Below are 21,924 nucleotides of genomic sequence, written 5' to 3' on the forward strand. Positions count from 1 at the left end.
ATTTGAATTTGTAAATATACAAAATAAGTTTTATAGTGTTTATTGAACATTAAAACATTGTTCAAAAAATTAAAAAAAGACCGATAAATATTATATAAGTTATTTATGTGATTATTTCTCTAACTTCGAAAGTTGGCATGTAAGTTCTAAAATGTCCTAATTCCTAGTCTGCAATTGTAACAAAAGCAATATGATCATATTCTCTCATGATTGATTACAAACAAGTCAATATATTTTTTTAACAGCTTATTTTTTTTCATATGAGAAACGTTTATATACTTGTTTTTTTTCTACAAGTTAAATTAGGCTAAATATACAAAAATGTATATGAATTTTGAAAGTAGTGTTAGATACAGTTTAAAGTATGTAAATTTCATGCATTTTCTTTAAAAAATAATGGGATCGCTATTAAAGAATGACATTTTTCATGCACGTCTCATATTTGTCCAATATTCTTCAAATAGAGTGTGTGAGGCTTGAATATATTAAGACTGTACAAATCATTTTCTAAAATTTATCTGCAATTTCATAGGATACACTGAACATTAAATGAGAAAAAATGATGCTTAAATTTGTATTCAACTCATACACGTGATAGCATTGAAAGATAAAGCGATACTTTTATAACTGGAAATTAAGTCACCTAATTAATTTGGTTAGCATCAATTTCAGTTATAATGGAAGTATCCAAACATGAAATATTACACTCTAATAGATTTAGAAATTTTGAGGGTTTCTATTTCTAGAATTGAAATAGATGTTTTTAGACAAAAGATGAAAGTTGAAAAAAATATTGTTATAATATTATTTTTTAATATTATTATTGTTTTAGAATTTGAAAAAGTTGAATTATTTATTATATTTTTTGTAAGAATTTAAAAAAGTTGTAATGATGAGATGTGATGAGTTAAGAGACTTTCTGAATCCAAACGAGGCTAGTTCTATGTTTGGATATACTCTACTATTATTTAATATTTTGTTATTATTTTTTATTACTTTTCATTACTATTCACTATTATTTAATATTTTATTATTATATTTTTATTACTATTTACAGATCATCTAAAATCATCTCAATACCTAAACATACTTTTAAAGATATTTAATCATTATATTTTCACTATGATTTACAGATCATAAGAGTAATTATAGTTATAGCCCCTAATATGTAAGTTTAGTGCACTTTTTTAAAAAAATATGAAGCGTTTTATTATTTTTATATTGGTTTCACTTTTATCCACTATTTCTTTTTTAAAAAAATGGCAAGATTTGGACGGTTTAAAATTGTACAAATTCATTTCCCTTTAATCAATAATATTTCTTTATTTGGTCACATCAAATTATTTGTTTTTGTTCTCTTTTGACATGATATAATGTCAGTTTTTTAATGCACTACCATATATAAATATGAATGGACCACATACCTAATCTATCCCTTATTTTAAAATTTGGGTGATCAACATATAATAAATAAAATTTAGGATGTTATATTCTTCTAAATAGAGGTCCTCTCTAATTTTGTGTCCAAATAGAAACTTCACATGTGAATCTTATAGTATTTTACATTATTTTGTTGAATTTTGAGTGGTAAAAATTCCACATGAGCATTTAATAACATATCTATCTCGTTCTATAAGACTCTACGTTTAGATGTTAAACTGAGTTGAGTTGAGATAATAAAATATTGTTAGAATATTATTTTTTAATATTATTATTATTTTGAGATTTGAAAAAGATGAGAATCTGAGGTTGGAAAGCTGTTTCTCCTCCTTCTCCTTCCTAAATTATTAATCCTCCATTATTATCTCAACCTTCTTCATCTCCTATTATAATCAAATCTCATTGGCATCCGGTCTTTCCTATTGAATCTGAAATACAACATCTGTCTGACCCTCAGAAATTACTTGATGCCTTTCTCCTACCGGACTGGCATTATGTTCCACAAAACATTAAGAAAACCCAGCATTTTTATGAATTTATATTAGTAGATACTGACTCAATTATTCTCTCAGAAATTCCTTGTTCCCTTCAAACTCAACCTTCTCCACCAGGGTCTCCAATTATTGCCTTTCATAAAGTCACTATTAAGCAAGTTCTCACCCTGGAACAATGGGGAAAAAATTCCTACTTGACAAGAAAATTCTCTCATCCCTATGATCCTCCTTATTATGATTATTACGATTACCAGCAAGCATGGACAAAAATGTTTTTAAAACAAAACAAAAATTTGCGTCATTCATGGTTCCTTCATTTTGATAAACTACAGGAAATTAAAACACTCCCGAAATGGTTCTCACTATGGTGGGAATATTATGGACCTGAACCTCTTCTCCTTCCTCTTCCCCTTCAGGAAAGTCTCCAAAATTTCATCTCACAGAATGACAGCCCACCAGCATTAAACCATTGCTCACCCCTCTTGCTCTTCTTTCTCAAAACAAAATTAAATTGGATTATGAAATGGGAATATGTTATCAAACCTCATCCCTCTCTCAAAACCATTATGTTCCTAGCCCGTCAAGTTTCCATCAAATGGTGGGAAAAATACAATTATGATCATGTACTGAAGATGTTTTCAAAAGTTACCAAAGCTCCGGAAGTCCTAGTCCAGCGAAGCAGATTCCAAGCACAATTGGCATCCATTACAAACAAAAAGGATTTGAAAAAATTAGCTGAAGTAATGTCACAAATATCAGACAGTGACGATGAAGAAGAAGCACAACCCAGATTAACTCCACCATAGCAACCCGCATTATCACCAGCCCATCAGGCCTCTCCTTCTCAACAGGCCTCTCAATTTCAAGGCAACCAAGCTGTATCTCCTTCTCAAAATTATTCACCTTACCATCCAGTACAACTGATGGATTCTCAAGACCCGTTTGAATTGGAATTAGCAAATTATGATCCTCAGAATTTGTGACTACAAAAAATTATTATCTGACTAACCAGCATGACATGCAGATATTATCCCTCTAAAAAGTTATTCGCAACAGATTATTGCCCAGCAAAGCGACAAATAATTCTGTACTAGATTACGTGTTATGTACTATGTTTGTTTTTAGCGTCGGCTGACACTGTTCTTGTCTTTAATGTCGGCCGGTACTGTGTTTGTCTTTAGCGTCGGCTAATACTGTTATTATAACGGCCGGTACTATTCATGTATTATTAAAGTTACTGTTTTAGTGTCTATATAAGGGGGTTCACGAGGCAAGAAGGGCATTCAGAATTCTAATCTGATATCCCTTCCTCTCTCGCCCAAACCTTTCCAGTCCAAGTCCTGTCCTCCTCTCTTTGTAAATCTTCAATCATCCTTCCCTCATGTCTTCAGCTCCCAACTCCTTTGAGAATTAATCTCCTTGTAAGTATTATATTTTTAATGAAGAAGTTTATTTCATATCTCTTTTCTTTAATCTTCCTCATGTATATGGTCGGTTATACCGCCTGCCTACTTTGCTATCATGCATATGGCCGGTCTTACCGCCTTTAATTCTTAATAATACATTACTATTCTACTAATACCTTATTATTTTATACCTGGGACACGCCTTTGGTATCAGAGCCATTGGTGATAGTATTGTTATTACTATTTTATTTTATTGCTTATTTTATTGCTATTGATATTTCTATCTTATTTTCCTGATATTTACGATGGATTTTTATTATGCTCATAGTACCGGATTTCGCGATTTGTATGAGTTAAAATGTACAGAATATAATTTAAGAATGGATCTACAAATCTTGATGGATAATATAAAAGATCTTAAAAGACAACAACAATTAATGAGGCAAAATTATACATTAATGATGACTAAATACTATGTATATCAAAGTAGGCAATCTGCAATAGAATACTATGAAGCTGACTGCACTTTCCTTAGAAAAGAAATTAATACCATAAGAAATCATCTAAAAATACTTGCTTTATAAAAAAAAAAAAAAAAAGAGTAAAGGAATCATTGATACAAATTTTACAAAGATAACCCATAACTAGAGAGAAAAATGTATATTGGGAAGCTTGTGTTGGTAAGCCAAGAAAAACCGATGGTCAGCCCATTTAAGCCAGAGGGCTCTCAGGGTGGTCCCGGTGGTGTTCCCTCAAGTTCTTAATCTACTTATTTCTCTTTGGAAATAGGAAATTTTTGTTGAAAATCTGAATCAATGAATTCTTTATTCAAACCTAATGAATCTACCACTAGCATCCCTATAGAATTTGATAATATTAATCAAGAAGACTATAGTATATTAGATATAGAAAGAAATCTACAAGATTGGACAATTCCCGATGTTCCAAACAATCAAATATATAAAATCTCAACTTTTTCTTCTAAATTTTCATTCCTTACAAATTATACAATTAAAACAGTAGAGAAAACTATTAGTTTAAATAATGACTATGAATCATTACATCTCTTAACAAAAAAGGCTATTGATCAACACAAAAAGCAAAATTATTCTTTTATCCATATTGGATTAGTACAAGTAGCTATAAAGCCACTCACTCGAAACGGCTTAAATACCTCAGTATTGCTTTGTTTAAGAGACGGAAGACATTATAACTTTCATGATTCATTACTTGGAATGGTAGAATCCAGCTTGTTCCAAGGACCGGTCTATTTTAACTGTTATCCCAATTATTCTTTATCATTATTTGATGGTAATATTTTACACGCCTTAATACTAAATATTAAAACAAATGGCTATCAAATGATGAAAGGGTCACATGCTTTAACAGTAGTCTACAGGATTCATTATAAATTAATGAAAACAACATTAGAACCACAAGCTTTAATTACTAGCCCTAAAGGATATACATTATTATTACAATCTAGCACACAAAATTCTAGTATACAAATTCCTAAACAAATCAATTGGAATCAAGTCACACTTCCTAATGAATGGCAATTAGAAAATATCACTCCAACACCCAAAATAGAAAATAATTCTAAAGATAATCTCGAATATATAGATCAAAAAACGGATGGGACGGTTCAAATAGCTTTTCAGCCTTTTAGAAGATCTTTCTCACATTATTCCTCTCCAGCACCTTCCAGTTATCATACACCCAGATCTATTCTTACATCAATTTCTAGAAATAAATCTCAAAATTTTGACACCAGATCTTTTGATACTAGATCCCAAAATCTTGACACCCAGATTCGAGGGATCATTCCTGGAAATATTATTGATACACCAGTATATGCTATTAGGAATCCTGATAGAGCATCTACCTCCCAAAATCCTGAAAAAGAACCCTCTTCTCCAACGTATTCTCAAGTAGTTGGAGATGATGCCCAAATATATACCCTGAATAAAGAAGAATTTAAAATTAACAAAGAATATCTCAAACAAGATTATATGAAAGAAGAAAATAGTCACAAAAGAATAACATTTTTCTCAACCTTTACAAAAATAGAAAGAGATTATATTCAAGAAAAATATTACGAAGATTTAGAGAAAATACAGATCAATATTCCTTTCTTTACATGGTTTGAGATATATAAATCAAACCAATTATCTACCATAAACAGGACTACTAATCAATGGATTAAAGGAGAAAATAACCAAATTATTTATGAAGAATATCCCCCTTTTGAAGCCATCAAGTACAATCAAAGGAATACTCAAATTCTGGCTACACCAATAAAAAAACATAATATTGCAAATACTGAAAAAAACCTTGAAAATATAATACAACAAAACAATTATACTAATTTATATTTAAAAATCATGGGTAAACAATTAGAAAGGATTGAAACCCAAATATCTCCTATAAAACCCACTATTAAAGAAATAGAAGAAACTCCCTTATTTGTTCCCCACGAAATTCCATCCCATTTAAAATCAATATTTTCCAAAAACAAAAATGATTTATTGGAACAGATCTCTAGTAAATTAGAAAAATTAACTATTAATAACACTGCCACCACCTCAAAACAATCACATATTAATGTATTAAGCAAAATAGACTCACCCGTAATATCTGACTCTGAAATTAGTAATATTGAAAATCAATTCAAAAATCTAGATTTACAGATAAACAAGATTAGAGGAGATCATGTTAATAACTTTTCGGCTAGAGATTCAAAACATCATGTCTCTATTACTCGTAATTGGTATCCCAGACCTACTCCACCAGATATGCAATTCGAGGAAAGAGAACATATAGTAAGATCAGCCTTTGCACCAGATGTATTATACGAATGGAATATAGACGGATTATCTGAATACGAAATACTAAATCATTTTCAAGAAATGATTATGGTAGCCAACGTCTATAAAAGTAACAGAAAAACTGATCATCAGGTAGCACACATTATTGTTACAGGATTTACTGGCCAACTAAAGGGTTGGTGGGATCATTATCTTTCATATGACGAAAGGTCACGTATATTAACAGCCTATAAATATGATGAAAATATGCAAATAATTAAAACGGAAAATGATTTACCCCTAGAAGATGCTGTCAATACATTAATATATACATTAACTAAACACTTTGTAGGTGACCCCGTTCAATTTAAAGAAAGAACGAGTGATTTATTGATTAATCTTAAATGCCCTCAATTATCTGATTTCTGTTGGTAAGTAGTATTGATTCCAGGAAAAAAAAAAAAAAAAAAGTTAGTAAGTAGTAACTATCAACATCATAAATTAATTATAGTAAAAAAAAATTATGAGTTAGTTACATAATCTACATTAATAATTCATTTAATTTTAATTTAGTAATTTAAATAGCTTTTATTAATTTATTTGAAAAAAATAATAAAATAATTAGGACTGACTGATCGGGCCAGGCTGATAGCTACCGGTCTAAACCGGTCCCTATGGATGTTCGGTTCAGTCCGGTCTAGAGAAAATGAATTTTCAGTTCATCACTAAACCAGACCGAACCGATTTACACCCCTATTGAAATTGCCAATTGCATAACCATTCCAACTTATGGGTCACCTCTCTCTATGTCCATCCTCTTTTTTTTTTCTTATTTATTTTCTTCTTCTTTTGTCTAATTAAGATCTTAAAGAGGTGGGATGAGTCATTAATTAATATTTCAGGCTTTTTGTCTGATTTCTAGATTTTGAATTTGAATTTGTAAATATACAAAATAAGTTTTATAGTGTTTATTGAACATTAAAACATTGTTCAAAAAATTAAAAAAAGACCGATAAATATTATATAAGTTATTTATGTGATTATTTCTCTAACTTCGAAAGTTGGCATGTAAGTTCTAAAATGTCCTAATTCCTAGTCTGCAATTGTAACAAAAGCAATATGATCATATTCTCTCATGATTGATTACAAACAAGTCAATATATTTTTTTAACAGCTTATTTTTTTTCATATGAGAAACGTTTATATACTTGTTTTTTTTCTACAAGTTAAATTAGGCTAAATATACAAAAATGTATATGAATTTTGAAAGTAGTGTTAGATACAGTTTAAAGTATGTAAATTTCATGCATTTTCTTTAAAAAATAATGGGATCGCTATTAAAGAATGACATTTTTCATGCACGTCTCATATTTGTCCAATATTCTTCAAATAGAGTGTGTGAGGCTTGAATATATTAAGACTGTACAAATCATTTTCTAAAATTTATCTGCAATTTCATAGGATACACTGAACATTAAATGAGAAAAAATGATGCTTAAATTTGTATTCAACTCATACACGTGATAGCATTGAAAGATAAAGCGATACTTTTATAACTGGAAATTAAGTCACCTAATTAATTTGGTTAGCATCAATTTCAGTTATAATGGAAGTATCCAAACATGAAATATTACACTCTAATAGATTTAGAAATTTTGAGGGTTTCTATTTCTAGAATTGAAATAGATGTTTTTAGACAAAAGATGAAAGTTGAAAAAAATATTGTTATAATATTATTTTTTAATATTATTATTGTTTTAGAATTTGAAAAAGTTGAATTATTTATTATATTTTTTGTAAGAATTTAAAAAAGTTGTAATGATGAGATGTGATGAGTTAAGAGACTTTCTGAATCCAAACGAGGCTAGTTCTATGTTTGGATATACTCTACTATTATTTAATATTTTATTATTATTTTTTATTACTTTTCATTACTATTCACTATTATTTAATATTTTATTATTATATTTTTACTACTATTTACAGATCATCTAAAATCATCTCAATACCTAAACATACTTTTAAAGATATTTAATCATTATATTTTCACTACGATTTACAGATCATAAGAGTAATTATAATTATAGCCCCTAATATGTAAGTTTAGTGCACTTTTTTTAAAAAATATGAAGCGTTTTATTATTTTTATATTGGTTTCACTTTTATCCACTATTTCTTTTTTAAAAAAATGGCAAGATTTGGACGGTCTAAAATTGTACAAATTCATTTCCCTTTAATCAATAATATTTCTTTATTTGGTCACATCAAATTATTTGTTTTTGTTCTCTTTTGACATGATATAATGTCAGGTTTTTTATGCACTACCATATATAAATATGAATGGACCACATACCTAATCTATCCCTTATTTTAAAATTTGGGTGATCAACATATAATAAATAAAATTTAGGATGTTATATTCTTCTAAATAGAGGTCCTCTCTAATTTTGTGTCCAAATAGAAACTTCACATGTGAATCTTATAGTATTTTACATTATTTTGTTGAATTTTGAGTGGTAAAAATTCCACATGAGCATTTAATAACGTATCTATCTCGTTCTATAAGACTCTACGTTTGGATGTTGAACTGAGTTGAGTTGAGATGGTAAAATATTATTAGAATATTAATTTTAATATTATTACTATTTTGAGATTTGAAAAATTTGAATTGTTTATTATATTTTATGTTAAAATTTTAAAAAAATGAGTTGGAATAGATAAATAGGTGCTTTTATTGTGAGAGGGATTTATAGTGCAAGATTGGCGGATCCAACTGTTGAGGTTTCCCACCACAAATGTTACATGTGAGATGCTCCTGAGTAGGGAGCTTGACTTTCAACGACAAAGTTTGGCAAACAACATTAGACTTGGGATTATTTAGGTCAATGGCCACTTCTGTCCTCCAATTATCTTTTTTCTTAGTGAATGTCGTTTGTTGGGAATTTCATATATTTTATTCAAGAGAAGATAATGGATGGTAAATAGACCCTTTACCTTTTTATTTTTTTATTTTTATTTATTTTTAAATTTTTTTTCTAAAATAAATTAATAGATAATACGTCATTACAGATATAATTGATAAAAAAAAAAAAGGTGCTGCGAAGTAATATTGATAATCTAATTTAACATATTGCGAAAAATTACAACTTTTTGATAATATATATAAATATATAATATATTAGTTTTGATAATTGAAGGGGAAAAGTACAAAATACTGATAATTTTTTATTTTAGGTCCTATTTGAAACTTGGATTGAACAGTTTAATTTTAAACCGAGACTTAAGAGTACTCACAATGAACTCTTTATCTTATCTTTTAAAATACATCACCAAAACTTACTTTTTTCTATTTTATATATTGATTTTTATAATATGTCATCCATCAGTTTATCTACTTTTTTTTATATCATTTAAATATTATTTTTAAATATTTTATTTCTATCAATAAATTTACAATATCCATATATTTCTTTATATTTGTAATTTGTTTTTATATACAATGTAAAATAATTCAGTCTTATACACGTAAAATAAAAATATATAAGCCAAATAAAAATTAAAAATCAAATCAAAATATGAAAAAATTCGTTTAAAAATATTTCTAAGATATTTTTTAGAAGAAATGAAATATATGTGTTTTAAATAATGAACAATAAAAAGAATTTGCTTACATGATAAAAATCAAAATAAAAGAAAATGAGGTAGTAAATGAAATATCAATAATAAAAAATTTTTTACAGGATGAACAGTACCTACTACATGTAGCAGGTTATTGTAGCTAATTATATTTTATAATTCTTTTTACATAATCGGATGAAACTCATTTTTAGAGTGATTTTTCAAATAAGTTACATCTTTTGTATAATACAAAAGCCATTGAGAGTGCTCTACCATCTAAACACTAAACTCTTAAATCACTAAATTTATCTCAATTCAATACCTCTTTACACGTAGAACCTATAACCTTTTTCAATTTCTCATAAATATATATAAATTCGTCTTAATATCTAAATATATCTAAACTCATTTTACGTAAGCTCTACAAAACTCACTCTACAATTTTAACTCATTACTATTTATAAAAAATTAAACTTATCTCAACTCAACATAACATTTAAACATTAATCTTTTTATGGAGGGTATTATGAAGGTTTTTTTTTTTAGTTCTTTAAATCATATAAACAGAGTCCGCTAACATGGGATTGCAGAATTTGGCCCAGTGGGCCTCTTTTTCTAATCATTATGGGCCCATTCCTAACTTTTTCTCCGCCGAGTTGTCTCTGTCCTGCAACCAACTGAGGTACAATGCTGGCCTCAATTCCTCACTCTTTGCCCGAAAAAGCAAAATACAAATAATTCATTAAGCATATTACAAGGAAAGACTCCAAACAATATAGAACACTGCCTGAATATCTTTCCAAAAACTTAAATATAAAAGAAAAAATTTTAAGTACAAGGGATGCTGATTATCTGAGTTTGAAACTCTTCCAGGTTGTGTTTCATAAAACTAAACATCGAAAGTTCCTAAACTTGTGTGAATATTATTTTAAGAGTAATGTTAGATATAGTTATGAGTTATGTAAGTATCACGCACTCTTTTTAAAAATGAGTAAGGTCTACCATTAAAAATTTATTTATTTTTCATGTAGATCTTATATTTATTTACTTTTTTTTTTCAAAATAAGTGTGTGGTGCGACACTTACGCTGTTGTGTACTCTATAAATATAAATATCATTTCTCTTATTTTTAGTATCCTCTTTAAATGTGTCTGCTTGTTCTAAAAAAATGTGCATGCTTGAATAGATAATGTAGGAAGGGAGATTAGATCGGGGAAAGACCAAAAGATAATACCTGTTAACGACTAAAAGTAACAAGCAAAGTTATCATACAGCCTACAATCGAGACTTGTGGTAGTTGTCACAACAATCAAGGAGATATGGCATACAAGCCAATAAAGTGGAAAAATTATAATCACAAGCGAGTAGAAGTGGCTGCATTCGATGCTGAGATAATCTCAGATGATATGAATTAGTAATATTTTATGGATCTTATTGAATGTGTTTAAATATAAATAGGTTGACATACGTGTTTGAATGTATAAAATAGGTTGAGATGAGTTTAAATTTATTTTAAGAAGTTGAAAAAATAGTGAATCTCATCAATTATTAATTTGAGATAGATTGAGATGATCTTGATATCCAAACATAAGTTAAGGTTAAATCTAGAAGGAATGGGTGTAGAAATGAAAAGGAGTCTCCCAGAATTGACTATATATACATTGTAGAAGGATGTTTAGAGGTTTGGTAGATTCCAAATTATGGGTTCAAGAGGGAAAAGATGCTTCTAAAAAAGGATTCAACTTGGGGTAAGTTAGGCCCAAGCCAACGAGGACTTCTAGAGAAGTTGGGCCACAATTTTAAAGCATGAGTTGGGTTTAAACTTTAGGATCAAAGTTCTTACAGCCCAAATTGAATCTATAATTTGAACCATTCCGCTTGGGTCCACAGAGGAGGAGGGGAGAGGAGTCAGGACAGACAAGGGAGGTTAGGGAAGAAATACATGACACCTCTAATCTCATTGCAAAACTCATGCAATTTTGAAAATCATCATGCATAAGCCATAGAGAGAGTGGATCGGAAAAGAAAAGATGAAGAGCTACCCGGGGAAGAGCAACTAAGAAATTAGGATCCATTCTGGATGAAATTAGGAAGTGCAACTCATGCATAAACCATCCCTTCTATGCTCATCTTTCGGTTACACAGATGAGATGAAAAATATGTGAATAATAGTGAGATTATTTGTGAATAGTAGTGAAATAGTTTGAGTTAAGATGTTTTATAGAGTTTTGAAAAATGTGAGAAAAAATTGAATAAAAATATTATAAAAGTTAAAGTATTGTTAGAATATAATTTCTTAATATTATTTTTAGTTTGAGATTTGAAAAAATAAAATTATTTTTTGTATTTTGTTTAGAAGTTTAAGAAAGTTATAATGATTAGGTAATGATTAGATGAAAAAGTTCTAAAGTTGAAAATTTAAAATTGAAAAATATTTATTTTTTAATGATATTTAAATATTCAGATGAGATGAAATAAAGTAGAGCGATGCTACTCTGTTGCCTGCAGGTGCCAGCTCATTGTGCCGCCTAATGCAAATTGCACTTTTTTTTTTCCTTTTGCTTTTAATTTCAATCATTTTAAAAACATCTTTAAATATTTTTAAAAAATTAAAAAAATACAAATAGACTAATAGTCACTTCCTTAACTATTAAAAAAAAATTAAATGTATGAGCGGTCAAAATGAAGAGGTAAATGGAGAAGACATAATAGCATTATTCAATAAAATGGGTCGAGACCATCAATGAAACCAAATGGGACCGCACTCAAAACAAGTCAAAACCATATTACCCAACGTTACCAATTACGAGCATAAGAGAACAAAGCTGAAAACTACAACAATAAAGATCGATGTGCTTCCTTCCTTCTCCACGAACCTAAAATATGGAGTATAAACCATCTCTTTCCCCTCATTTATTACACCCACAGACACACTCTCTTTCTTCGTCTTTAATGCTCAAAGGTGGCGGCCCAAGGAGGAGGGACGATTACAGGAAGGATTAGAGTTTGAGGAGCGGCAACAGAGTCTGCAAAAATGAGAAAGAATGTCTGAGTGAGAGATGAGAATCTGAGGTTGGAAAGCAGAAAAACTCTAAACTAACAGAACAAAGAGATGGTATCTTTGTTTTACCTAATATTGTTTTTTTTTTTTCCCTTTTTAGTATTAAATATATGATATTTTTTTTTATTTATTGTTTCCCAACGTCATTAGAAAATTAAATAAAATTTAAAAAGTATTCCTTGTTTTATGTTAAATGGAATCTCCATTTTAAGTGAAATTAAGAAAGAATATTTTTTTTTAATTGGGTGGGGTGGACCGACTTTTATAAAAAAGTGAATCACACTAATAAAAACTAGTTTTGTTTTACAATTTTTTAAGATGAGATCCAATTTTTTTTACAAAGACTTGCACGAGACTTGTCTATTTGAAATTTGTATAAATAATTTATTTTATAGAGTTGAGTTGAGCTTAAAATTATAAATTAGCTTGGACTCTGAGGTTGTATACAATATCTATACACACACACACATACATTCATATATTTTGCTCAATATTATATCTATACAGAATATCAATTTGACAGGTGGTTGCGAATTGATATTATCCGATTCTCAATACACGACTCGAAGATCATATAAAATACTTACATAACATAATTTGATTAGAAAGATAAATTTTAAAATTTGAGCCTTACAAATCAATTTTTTTCATTTAACTGATATGGAGGTGTGCTCTACACACCGACTTAAGAATAGAATAACTCAAAAAGAGAAATTATCTGATTTTGGGTGACTTCAATCGATCCCAATCGATCTAACGTATTTATGTGGGAGTATTTATTAGGTACTTCTGAAACATAGATATATGGTATTTTTATCCAGTCATAAGAGGTCATGTTAATTAAAAGAGAGGGGCTACCAGCCGGACGGGTGAGAAATTCATTTTTACACCTGCGAATGAGTAACTGACATATATAAGTTGTAGCAAACTAAATAATAGGCTGGCATGCAGGGAATCATTTTATTTTATTTTTTCGAAAGGATAAGTTCCAGCCCTCTCTCTCTCTCCCCCTCCCCCAACAGCTTTCTCCCCCCACATCCGATTTCTTCATTTTTCAATGAAAGGATGTGCGCCCATCTCTTCAAATATATCTCTTTGCTGGTGGCTAGTTACCTTTCCACTTCTTATTTGCAAATCACTTTTCATTTGCTCCCATTTCAAGCATTAGAGTTACTATCCTACTTTAACTTCATGGGGACAGATTTAAGAGCAACTCAAAATAACAACCACAACCTAGCTTAATATGCAGAATAAATAAATAAAAAACTTACAGATACTTGCTAAAATCGACTAGGTTCCAGAACGAGTTGAGGGAGGGAGATGAGTTTGTTCCAAATCACTCTCAACGGAATCTCGAAATGAAGATGAGACAAAGGGAGAAAGGAAAAAGGGAATGAGAGAAAGAGGTGAAAGGGAAGAGGAGAAAGAGGAGAGGAGAGGAGATGAGAGAACAGACAGAGAAGATGAAATGAAAAAAATGGAGGAGATGGGACGAAGGGAGAAAGAAAAAATTCACTAAACTCGCACACATCATAATACACATAAGTCCTATATGTGTTGAAATTCTATTGACCGGTGTAAAAAGGCAAAACACACCCGACCTGTTTGAAGCATTTCTCTAATTAAAAATAATAATTTCATGAATAGATTTAATTACATGCTATGCTATGTTATGATAAAAAAAAAAAAAAAAAGTTCTAAGCCTGTCCAATAGCACCAATTATCAAGTTCATATACTCAAACAACACTCCATCTCAAAAACAAAAAAATAATAAATAAAAACTCGAAAGAAAAAATTAAATGCGACTCAATCGTTCAAATTTATCTACAATGAATAATACTACTCATCATTCCTTTTACCATCATCATCTTATCATTCCATGATATAGTATTAAATAATTGTGGATTATTTACTATATTTTACTTGTGAACTTATCATTTAGGCCATGTTTGGATTCAGAAAATATTTTATCTCATCTCATCATTACAACTTTTTCAAATTTCCACACAAAATATAATAAACAATTCAACTTTTTCAAATCACAAAATAATAATAATATTAAAAAATAATATTCTAACAATATTTTTTTTAACTTTCATCTAAAATCATCTCCTCTCATTTCTGAATCCAAACCAACCTTTAAGGCGACATCGAATGATCTTAAGAGTTTAATGATAAAAAAGATGAAAAATAGATTTTATCCATCTACAAAATGGGGATGGAGGCCCAAAGCTTATTCTTGAATTTCGTTTGTGAGATTGATAAAAATAAATATTTTTATGTATTCCTTATAATTTCTATGTGTACTAAACTACTATAGTATCATATATTTTATTACGTGAGACAATCCTCACTGTTTCAGTCGAAACAATGGGCACAAATATCTCCCTGATGTTTTCATGTGTCAATTTTACCGGACATGTTTTCCCTAACTTGGCCATTTCTGAAGGAGAACGAACACAAGAAACAATGTACATTTTTTCCCCTACTTTATAGCAATAAACAATATTCAAGTACAGAGAAATTAATCCCTTGCCCCTAATAAAAAAGTACAAAAAAAAAAAAAAAACATAAACCCTTTACATTTAAATGCAACGAGTTCAGAAGAAATAACAGCTAGTTCACAACAAGAAAACGGCAGAAAAAGCCTCTCCATTGCCCTTGAACATTGGAGATGACGAGTATAATCAACTTCCTACCTTTGGTTTTCCTTAAATTAGTCTCTTATTCCTCTACCTCAGTATCAATTTCAAACTATATGCGTGTTTATACCTTTATCTTATCGCCTAACTCACTCATGGTCCATGGTGTTCCTGATCTTGGAACCTACTGCTTACAAATGCATAACCTGCTACTACAATGGGGGGTTATTATACACAAATGCTATCTGTGTTTACCTGTAAGGAGGCTCTAAAATTACATAAAGAAGCACAGATACTTCTTAAACTTTTTCTTTCTAGCAGCGGCCGCTTTTTCTCCATTTGGAGCTGCCGGACGGGTTTTGGATGATTGAGACACATTGTGAGAACTTGATGATGGACCTTCATTTCTGAAGTTTGTCCTCAGATTTCTGCTGGCATGCTTTAAATTGTTGCTATCTAGGACACGACCACGTGCAGCTGATTTGGGAATAGAGCAATCCGTTTCGATGGTTTCTTCAGGTGCCAAGGTTTTTCTTCCACTCCTAACAAGAGATCCTGCAGAGTACACATAAAATAAATTGACAAGCGTATATGTGCACCAAAATTGTAGAGATCATCACAACAGGCAACGAATGTGAGTAGAAGAATTCTGTGTGTACAGCAATAAAGGAAAACTTCATAAATGCAGAGATGTGAGCATGGGTGTCAACAGACCAGAGTGGTATGATAATAGAAGACAAGAAGTTCAGCACTTAGTAATAGATAGTTTGCACTGCAATAGATCACACTCGCCTACCGAGCATGTGTAAAAGCAACTGATGGGACTTACAATCCTCATGTTACTTTTTTTTTTTTTAAATACAATAATAATTATAATAAACAAGAGAACAAATAATGTGAAACAGTGAACGTTTAAAATGTTTACAGACCTGAGGTGGGTAAAGATATGAACCCCTCATCCGGTTTGACTGATGCAGATACACTCAACTTGAAATCTACATCCTCCTGATTCTTTACGGGCTCCTCTAGTATTTTCAAAAAAGCCTCTGAATCAAAGTATGCATCTGATGACATGCTCGTGCAACCAGAATTTTCTGAACTTGAAGTCAATGCCGGATTATCAAGTTCCCATAGTCCCAAGCCATCATCTCGAGATGGGTAATCTGGCCAATCATCTGGAAATGTATCTGCCAAGTTCAATCTGCTCGTGTTTTCATCCGCACTTACCTGCAAGACATAATTATGCTTCATCATACAGAGAGAACCTCCAACCCAAAAAGAAAACGCCAACCCCCACAAACAGAAACAAAAGAAGGGATAGACTCTTATCAAATTCCAGTAATAACCAACAGATAAGATTGTTCTAGACTAATTTTCTATATGTCAAACAATGCCTTATGTTCTACACTTTATCAACCAGAATTCTCCTTGTCATGAGAAAGACCTAGTAGAGAAATATACTCACTAAGTTGACACCTAGCAATCAAGAATATTTTACATGGTATAAATTTACGGCTGTAGAAGGCCCAACATAAATTCAGCTTAGATATATGTCTGATTCCGAGGAATGAAACTCATATAATCTCCCAATTTACTATAAGAAAACGTCCCTAATCAACAATTTCATTGCTTAATTGGTTAGCCATTCTGGTATTGAGAAATCTCAGAAATGCATTCAAGATCATATGAAGGCAAACGGCAAAACTATTAGGCCCCAATATAGAAGCCATATTTTTTTTTTATAGAGAATGGCTAGTAGGTCTTCACAAATTTTACACAAGAAAGTTTAGAAACTGACATGGGTTAGGCCCCGTTTGGATGTTGATGGGGTCCCAATTCATCTCATCTCAATATCAATAAAACCACTTAAACACAAATACTTTTCACTTTTAAATTTTAAATTTTTAACTTTTTCATCTAACCATTATTTAATTACTACAACTTTCCCAAACTTCCAAACAAAACATAAAAAACAATTCAACTTTTTCAAATTTCAAAATAAATATTATATTCTAATAATATTTTAACTTTATAATTTCTTTTATTCAATTTTTTCTCTCCTTTCCCAAAATTCCATAAAACATCTTAACTCAAACTATTCCACTACTATCCATACACTATGTCACTAATATTCACAGATTTCTCATCTCATCTCAACATCCAAACGAGGCCTTAATGTGATATGTCATATCTACTTTACAATAAAAAAAAATTTACAATTTAATGGATCACATTAAGCCAAGTCAATTTGTAAATTTACTTGTGTAAAATTTCTGTGTAGACCAAGCATTCTTGTTTTTATAAATATATATAAAAGCCAAATGACTCAAGATTATTAAAATGAATAATAACAATTAAATATAATGCAAAATCAGCTGCTCATCAACTAGTGTCAAATAAATATATAAATATCAATGTTTTCCACGAGTTATAAAACTTAGAAAACCATACATGTGGCTTGCTTGTGGAACCTTTTCCAATAATATTGTCGGCAACAACTGATTTAGTTGGGTGAATGCGGTTTTCACTGGCAATATCAGTGCCAGCCGGTTTCTGCTGCTTTTCACAGTTTTGGCTTTGCTTGCAGCCACGAAAGAGTCTACAAAGGGAGCTCACTTCCTGCACATCATCCAACCAACTGGCAGTTGAATGACAGGTTTGGTTCAAAATTGTACGAGAAGACATACATTAATAGTACTAATGAATTCCATAGAATACCTGGGCCTTGTTGACTTCATAAGGTTTTCCCTGAGCTATCTTGTATTCTTGAATCATCCAATCAGTTTTATGCCCATGAGTGTGGTTTTCAAAGAATTCAAACGTAGTTCTCCAACCAGTGATCACAGAGTTCGAGTATATTTTACAGGCCTCTCCTTTGGCCTTCCAGAACCCAAAGTTGTTGGTAGCTTTGTTTTCCTCAGAGGGTATGAAGTACCATCCTTCTGCATATAGCATATATACCCAATTACCAACTAACTTCGTAAGCTTATTTCATGTTATTGTTTATACACAAAGATGATATGGAAATTCCCAAAAGAAATCTAACAGCATGCTACAAACAGTATCTTCAAGAAAAAGTAGCATGCTCGATTTCTTATTAATTATCGAAAAAAAAAAGTAGCATGCTCGATTTAAGTGGCAGTCTATCATCTAAAAGACTGGTTGAAATGGGGGCCATACACAGATCATTATTGCAGCGAAGCCAAAGTCATGATTACAAATAATATAGTCATAAAACATAAAATAAAAAACTAGAAATTAACTTCTCGGACATAGTGATTGACACTATGAGCACATATGCATAGGACAGGATTACTCAACTCCTTACAATAGAAGTAAACACTCTATTAACTAATATATCCAGAAATTCTTCTTGTCCAACAAGTACATGTGTACCAATACACAGCTTGACATTCCACTAAGTAGCAGACTGATACATAAACATTTACCAAAAAAGAAACAGAAAGTCATGTCTTACATACACTTTTCATAAATTAGACGTCAAGGTCGGTCTGTAAAATCTATCTTCAAAAGCTCAAGATTCTGTTTCAGTTGTGTATTTTCAAAAACTTTTGCCACTTCAAAACATACACATTGCAATAAAAGCATTTATAAAGAGTTTATGCCTGCTGATACCTCAGACCAACTAAAATTTATTATATTAATATAAGAGAGCTCAAATAGGCATTCAACAATGGGTCATCTCGTGGAGAGGAAGGGGTATCTTTTAAGGTACCAATAGTTCACACATCATTCGGAGATATGATAATCTTAAAAGTACATAACACTTACCAGGCAGATTTGAGGGTTCCCAAAGGAAAGGATTCACTTCTGTTATCACATTGCCTGGGAACTGGGATCTAGTCATTTTCAGAAAAGAAGAAAAGATCTCCCTGTGGGTACAATCTAATCTTAAATCTCCAAGGGCGGTAGCTGCTGGAGGAAACATTGTGAAAGTCCAAAAGAATATAAAACAAAATGGGGACCAAAATCTGCCTCTGAGTAGATTGCAGAAGAAGTGTTCGTCAAGCTGGCAAAGAGAAAACTAATTAGATGAGGTAGTAAGATATCCAGAACCAAGTTACCAATTACTAAAAGCAAAAGAAGGAAGTGAAATATTGTGAAGCTGGGAAAACATCTGTTAGTTTCAGTGAGCAAGTAAACCTCAAGATTACTACAGAGAAGATGTGGAATCCATGAAGATTTTCCATATGGGGTCAATATTGAATGAAACAGAGAGAAAATAGCAAAACATCAAACGACAATACCTGTAATTTTTTTCAGAATAGAATTTGAAATAAAACATCGAGTATTGATTTTTCATCAAACTTATTTTTAGCTACTATTTTTTTTTTATATGCAGTTTTTAGCTACTAAATAACAGCACCTGACCTGTGTTGGCCAAAAATAGCAATATGCAGTGAAGATTTACATTTGTAAACAATAGGCAAAGATGAGTCAATGAGAAAAGTTTATAACATCTCAAATAAACAGCAGACATAAAGCCCGAAAGGCCTTTTTTTTTTGCTATTCAAGAAATCTCATAAAGGTCAAGAACATATGCTATAAAATAAAAATCAACAACTGAATGAGTAATGAATTAACCCAACACGTTTACATTCAGATAATAATCAGGAACCAAAGTGCATGACCTGGTACTCTAACATGATTGTTAGATAACAAAAAACAAAGCCTTTTGGGCTTTATGTCTGCTGTTTATTTGAGATGTTATTAACTTATCTCAATGACGGATTAACGGATTGATTAACAGAAAATCTAACCCACTGAATTTGCAAACAGGAAAAAATACAACCTTCCGCTGCCACAGTAAGTAGAAATCAATGAAGACACAGAAGATGATGGAGCTTCATCGCAATCAATAAACAATGAATCATAATTAACAAAGAATAATTGTAATTAAAAGCTACATCGTCCACAATATGTAGAAAATTAGAAATTCATTAAAATCAAATGATAATCGACTATAACATGCCCAGGAAAAATACAGAAGAAGAGAGAAGGAAAACAACGGATCCGAACAACGAATCGCAGTTATAATGAAGAAATCAATGAAGACATAGAAGATGATGGAGTTTCATCGCAATCAATAAACAATGAATCATAATTAACAAAGAATAATTGTAATTAAAAGCTACATCGTCCACAATATGTAGAAAATTAGAAATTCATTAAAATCAAATGAAAATCGACTATAACATGCCCAGGAAAAATACAGAAGAAGAGAGAAGGAAAACAACGGATCCGAACAACGAATCGCAGTTATAATGAAGAAATCAATGAAGACACAGAAGATGATGGAGTTTCATCGCAATCAATAAACAATGAATCATAATTAACAAAGAATAATTGTAATTAAAAGCTACATCGTCCACAATATGTAGAAGATTAGAAATTCATTAAAATCAAATGAAAATCGACTATAACATGCCCAGGAAAAATACAGAAGAAGAGAGAAGGAAAACAACGGATCCAAACAACGAATCGCAGTTCTAATGAAGAAATCAATGAAAACACAGAAGATGATGGAGTTTTATCGCAATCAATAAACAATGAATCATAATTAACAAAGAATAATTGTAATTAAAAGCTACATCGTCCACAATATGTAGAACATTAGAAATTCATTAAAATCAAATGAAAATCGACTATAACATGCCCAGGAAAAATACAGAAGAAGAGAGAAGGAAAACAACGGATCCGAACAACGAATCGCAGTTCTAATGAAGAAATCAATGAAAACACAGAAGATGATGGAGTTTTATCGCAATCAATAAACAATGAATCATAATTAAAAAAGAATAATCGTAATTAAAAGCTCCATCGTACTTTCCTTTTCTTTCTTTCCACCTTTTCTCATCAAACAGATGGATTTTTCCCGAACCACGTATTAAAGAACAACGGAAACTTTAGGACAATAGATAAAATAAAGATCCGAGATCGAACCTGCAAGAGGACTTTCAACGGATGGGCGTAAGTCGATCAGTGACTGCTAGTAGTAGCAGTCAGCTTCTGCGGTCCTCCCTCCACACAGAGAAACCACGATCGGGGAAGGCTGTCTTGGCCTGTATTTATAGGCGTTGATTGTGGTTAAGGTCCAAGGTTACAAAACCATGGTTAGGTTGTCTCTTTTCCACAGAAAATGATAAATACTTTGTAATATGCATGAAATTTAATAATCTCTCAAAAAAAAAAAAAATCTTAAATAATATAGAGTTGTAGGCTGCGCAACTCTCGTTTACTTTTTTTTTTTTTTTTTTTTTAAATAATAAATTTATGACTCAAATAAAAAAATTATATTTTAATAATAAATCTAATATTTTTAAAAAAGAGTGTGCAGAACAACACAAATACTTCTTTTATAAGCTAATATAATAGAATTATTAGAAGTTCTACGGTCATAAAAATAAAATATAAAAATAAATTTACAAATTAAC

General features: G+C 30.7%; 1 protein-coding gene across 1 annotated transcript; it reads right to left on the minus strand.

Annotated features, from left to right (window-relative positions):
* Positions 1 to 15,292: 15,292 nt before the first annotated feature.
* Positions 15,293 to 21,582, minus strand: LOC121242790. The gene is made up of 6 exons (XM_041140734.1): positions 21,434 to 21,582; positions 19,262 to 19,499; positions 18,188 to 18,411; positions 17,921 to 18,088; positions 16,399 to 16,696; positions 15,293 to 16,024 (listed from the first exon to the last, which is right to left on the minus strand). The coding sequence occupies exons 2-6, from the start codon at positions 19,416 to 19,418 to the stop codon at positions 15,744 to 15,746; spliced, it is 1,128 nt and encodes a 375-aa protein (XP_040996668.1). The 5' UTR covers positions 19,419 to 19,499; positions 21,434 to 21,582; the 3' UTR covers positions 15,293 to 15,743.
* Between the last annotated feature and the right edge of the window lie 342 nt (positions 21,583 to 21,924).

Source organism: Juglans microcarpa x Juglans regia, chromosome 8D (genome assembly GCF_004785595.1).
Source record: "Juglans microcarpa x Juglans regia isolate MS1-56 chromosome 8D, Jm3101_v1.0, whole genome shotgun sequence".
Classification (NCBI taxonomy): Eukaryota; Viridiplantae; Streptophyta; class Magnoliopsida; order Fagales; family Juglandaceae; genus Juglans; species Juglans microcarpa x Juglans regia.

Coding starts and splice junctions, on each gene's coding strand:
- LOC121242790 (XM_041140734.1), bottom strand. CDS start 19,418: ATGTTTCCTCCAGCAGCTACCGCCCTTGGAGATTTAAGATTAGATTGT. Junction 16,697..17,920: donor GTTCCACAAGCAAGCCACAT/GTATGGTTTTCT, acceptor TATGTCTTGCAG/GTAAGTGCGGATGAAAACAC. Junction 16,025..16,398: donor CATATCTTTACCCACCTCAG/GTCTGTAAACAT, acceptor TGTACTCTGCAG/GATCTCTTGTTAGGAGTGGA.